This window comes from Austrofundulus limnaeus, unplaced genomic scaffold (genome assembly GCF_001266775.1).
Source record: "Austrofundulus limnaeus strain Quisiro unplaced genomic scaffold, Austrofundulus_limnaeus-1.0 Scaffold2280, whole genome shotgun sequence".
NCBI classification, from domain to species: domain Eukaryota; kingdom Metazoa; phylum Chordata; class Actinopteri; order Cyprinodontiformes; family Rivulidae; genus Austrofundulus; species Austrofundulus limnaeus.
This window is the reverse complement of record NW_013954682.1, coordinates 6,577-11,250: the sequence shown is the minus strand read 5'-3', so window position 1 is coordinate 11,250 and position 4,674 is coordinate 6,577. Positions and strand designations below refer to the sequence as shown.

At 38.0% G+C, this 4,674-nt stretch overlaps 1 protein-coding gene across 1 annotated transcript in view; it reads left to right on the top strand.

The window, feature by feature from the left end:
• plcl1 (phospholipase C like 1) overlaps positions 1-4,674 on the top strand; it is an 18,001-nt gene that overhangs the window by 10,678 nt on the left and 2,649 nt on the right. The window contains exons 5-6 of the mRNA XM_014034755.1: positions 1,995-2,070; positions 3,223-3,332. Coding sequence (XP_013890209.1) covers positions 1,995-2,070; positions 3,223-3,332 — 186 coding nt within the window. The remainder of the gene's footprint in view (positions 1-1,994; positions 2,071-3,222; positions 3,333-4,674) is intronic.

The window sequence follows — 4,674 nt, the reverse complement described above, 5'->3', positions numbered from 1 at the left end:
GAGCAGTTGGACAGGTGTACCTAATAAAGTGGCCGGTGAGTGTATATAGTATATGGACACTGACAAAAATTTTGTCTTTTTACCTGTTTACTGAAACATATTCAAGTTATAGTTATATAATAAACATGGACATAAAGTCCAGACATTCAGCTTTCATTTGAGGGTATCCACATTAAAACTGGATGAAGTGTTTAGGAGTTTCAGCTCCTTAACATGTGACACCCTGTTTTTAAAGGGACCAAAAGAAATTGGACAATTGACTCCAAGGCTATTTCATGGACAGGTGTAGACAATCCCTTTGTTATGTCATTCTCAATTAAGCAGATATTACATGAGTATTACAAAATGCGTTGAAAACTTTTATTACATTTTTTCGTCAATTATTACTCATTGTGGTTGTAGTGCAGTTTTATTACATTTTGAAGCTTGATTTTATTACATTATTACATAACGCAGCGGTACATGTCTTCAAATACAGCTTTTGTAGGACACATCTACAGTGGGGAAAAGTATTTAGTCAGCCACCAATTGTTCAAGTTCTCCCACTTAAAAAGATGAGAGATGCCTGTAATTGACATCTTAGTTAGACCTCAACTATGAGAGACAAAATGAGAAAACATATCTAGAAAAACACATTGTCTAATTTAAAAAAAAAAAATCACAAATTATGGTGAAAAATAAGTATTTGGTCAATAACAAAAGTTCATCTCAATACTTTGTTGTATATCCTTTGTTGGCAATGACAGAGGTCAAASGTTTTCTGTAAGTCTTCACAAGGTTGRCACACACTGTTGCTGGTATGTTGGCCCATTCCTCCATGCAGATCTCCTCTAGAGCAGTGATGTTTTGGGGCTGTCGGTGGGCAACATGGACTTTCATCTCCCTCCAAAGGTTTTCTATGTGTTTGAGATCTGGAGACTGGCTAGGCCACTCTAGGACCTTCTTACAAAGCCACTCCTTCATTGCCCTGGCAGTGTGCTTGGGATCATTGTGATGCTGAAAGACCCAGTTTTATTTATAAATTATTATTATTATAATTTAAATTTTATTATCACGCCTATGATCTCAGCCGATTACTTTCATTGTGGAAAAGCTGCAGCTCTTCTCTGGGTTCTTCACTCTATTTCTAAGGCTGAGCCTGACCATTTTATGAACAAATTTCATTTTAGCTGTTTCATTCAAGATCTTGTCTTTTTCAGTCATCATGCATACCTTATGACCATAGGTAATGAATGCAGTTGCTTTTCCCATCTCTTCACCTGATCTTTGGTGACAAGTTCCTGGAAGATGTTTGTAACTGCCTGACAGTATACCCAGTCTTGGTCAGCAGTCCAAGACTGGGTATACTGTCAGGCAGTTACAAACATCTTCCAATAGTTGTGACCAAAGATCAGGTGAAGAGATGGGAAAAGCAACTGCATTCATTACCTATGGTCATAAGGTATGCATGATGACTGAAAAAGACAAGATCTTGAATGCAGTTGCTTTTCCCATCTCTTCACCTGATCTTTGGTCACAAGTTCCTGGAAGATGCTTGTAACTGCCTGACAGTATACCCAGTCTTGGTCAGCAGTCCACCTCCCAGGCCAAGCCAGCCTGGGATGGAATTCACAGTCCTTTTCTGAGTTGTTGAACCCTTTGCCAGAACCCTCTTGAAGCTAACCAGAGGTCCTCCTCCATCACCTCTAAAAACAGATGGTTTGAGTTGTCAATCAAATGGTACTAAGTCTTAATAATTAAAATAATATATCTGGATTGGCTGACTTTATTTTTTACACATTATTTCTTACATTTGGTCTCATTTTTTTGCTTAGATAAAATAAATGGCAATAAGTTGTTGTTCATTTTCAGCTGTAATAATTCAAATTTGAATATTTTATACCAGGTTAATATCACATGAGGATTCAAGCTAAGAATTGAAAAACCTATTTGCGGTGCCTGTATGTGGATGCTGAATTTAGAACGATATATAATATGCATGTCCTTTTGTTTAGATGATTGCTGCCCAGAAACAGCTGATTGAGGGTGCAGATGGTGTTCAGGAGAGGATTGACCACGTGCACAAAGAAGGTAAAGTGTGAAGAGTAGAATAAAGRCTGGGTTATAGTCACGCTTTGGGTTGTTGCACAAGCTCTGCGGAGTGGGCGCGCTCCTGAGCCGGGCGCTGTGTGAAAACATAGCTGACGTTCATGTTATCGCTGTTCTTCCGTCACCGACAGACGGCAGTACGGTGCCAAATCAGCGGAAAAGTAGTCGGGAAGAGTGTAGAAGAAGAAACGCTTGACGTTACACATAACAAAGTAACAATATTTACCTCTTTTTCCATATTATCTGTTTCTCTGTGCTTCACGAACTGAGAGAGCAACGCTGGTTTGTTCCCTCCAGGATCACAAACTGGTCGCAAATATTTTTTCATGTCGTCCGGCATATTAACTCATCTTTCTTTAAAGCCGTTGCTATTTCCTTCTATGAGTTTTGTGCCATCTGGTTGTCTTTATGATCTCTCATGGAGGGATCATACAGATGCCGGTACATTTGGATCTGTTCAGCGAGAGCACCTTCGCGACGAGTGGCGCGCAGCCTTTGCGGAGCTTCAAAATTTCTGAGGTGCACGACCACGCGTCAGGATACATTGCGTGGGGGCGGGGATGCCGCGATTGCGTAACTTTTGACGCAAACCCCCACACGCCCTGTGTTTCATGTCAACTATAACCTAAGCTTAAAAGGCTACATGAGTAAACACAAGGTGAAGTGGGTAAAAACAGATGTGATCATGAATTAAAGTACTGCACTGTTAAATGCAATGGTAAATCCTGCATGAACCAGCAGCTAGTAAATTTACTGATGTTGATTGTTGAGCGATCAGATCAGAGATGCTTATGGTCTTTACATATTATTGAATGTTAAAACATGTCTGCTTCAAGTGTTGTTTTTCAGTAAACCTGACATTCTGAGAGAAAACTCTACATAAAATTAAAGGTGTCTAAGCAACAGAGTCACCATCTTAGACAGCTACTGACCTTTAGATGCAAAAGTAAATGTCAGGAGCAGTTTGACGCTTGCACAAATATGTCAGTCCTGTGACAACACATTTACCAAGACTTGACTCTTGGCTGACAGTATCTTGCTCAGGTTTAGATGAATCTTTCCCACAGTTGACAGCTGGGTTTCATTAGAGTTTAAACACTGATGTTACGCTTGGCTTCTGGATGTGTTTGACAGGAATGGACTTCCATGAGGATCTCTCCCGGCTTGGTGACAAGGAAGGATTGAAGGGACGCAAGCTAAATAAAGCAGTGGAGAGTTTCACCTGGAACATCACTGTGCTCAAGGTACCATAACACATAAAAGTTTTAGAAAATCCACTGGTGTAGCTGTACACTTTAGGATATTATAATGTAAGAAACACTTACACCTCTTATAATGAAGTTATGAGGAAATTATTTATCAAGGGTTCTCTTATTTTAAGGAAATATCTTCCCTATGCAAGAGTGAATGACAKCACAATAAGTGAACGAAACTCAGTGAATTCAATTTGATCAAGCAACAAACGAGATCATTTATTTACATAGTTCAAACACATCACTAGTTAAATTAATTGTGAGCAATCAATTTTCTATGAAAGTTTAAGAATTAACAACATTAGCACGCGTCCAAGCTTATTAATTATTAATATAACTTTTTATACCACACTCTTCAGGCTTAGATGTTAAATACACCAGAACATTTGCAGGCACTTCAAACTTAGGTTTTGGCAAGGCAGATATTTTTAAAAATGTACAAAACTAAACAACCTACATTATTTTTACAGTCTTTATTTTACAGTTAAAATGTATGTTTATTAAATAAAGTCTAATGTTACAACTAATCATGGATCCCTTTAACACCAAAAGAATTAATTATTTCAACTTAAACACATTTGCAATGTGATTCAGACAAATAAAATATTAATGTTTCACAGTTAARTTTCAGGCAATGATTTGCATCAAAACATAATAAAGGTGTATTGGAACAATAGTCTTTGTSTGGTTTTCTTTTACATGCAGTTATAAATTTAAAGCACAGTGAGAGAAGAGAGGTTGTCCTTCKTCTCTGGTATGTAACTCTGACAAGCATTATCTCTGATTATCAGATGCATAAGAACTCTTAGTTAAATGAAAAATAAATCAAATAAAAAGAAGATTATTCTGTTTATTATCTGATTAAGAAAAAGAGAAAGTCTCTTTATGGTTAAGATGACCTGTTATGGCCTAAATTCAATTGAACTGGGACGGAGTTGTCTCTTTAAAGGGCCCGTCCGAGGCCTTGGGTCAAAGACAGTTTTCTTGTTTATTCCACTTGAAGTGACCATCACAATAACATAGAGCTACAGAGGTTAGTTGATGAAGAAAAATTAAAGAATATTTGACAAAAAAAACGGCACATTTTTCTCACTAAATGCTCAGTGTTTACAATCAGTGAGCCTAKTGTTTGTGCAGCTTATTTTCAAAAATCACCACCTGTTTTGTGTGTGCAGCTTTCAAAGCTACGGTATATTCTAGGCTGTACACATTATTCTGCTGATCATCTCCACTCACTGTACTTGCCCTAGGCAGCTTTGTACCGACTTTGACAGTCCAAGTCGTGCCCCAGAGATCCAGAAAAGAAAATCTGTCATTTTTAGCAGGTCAGCTG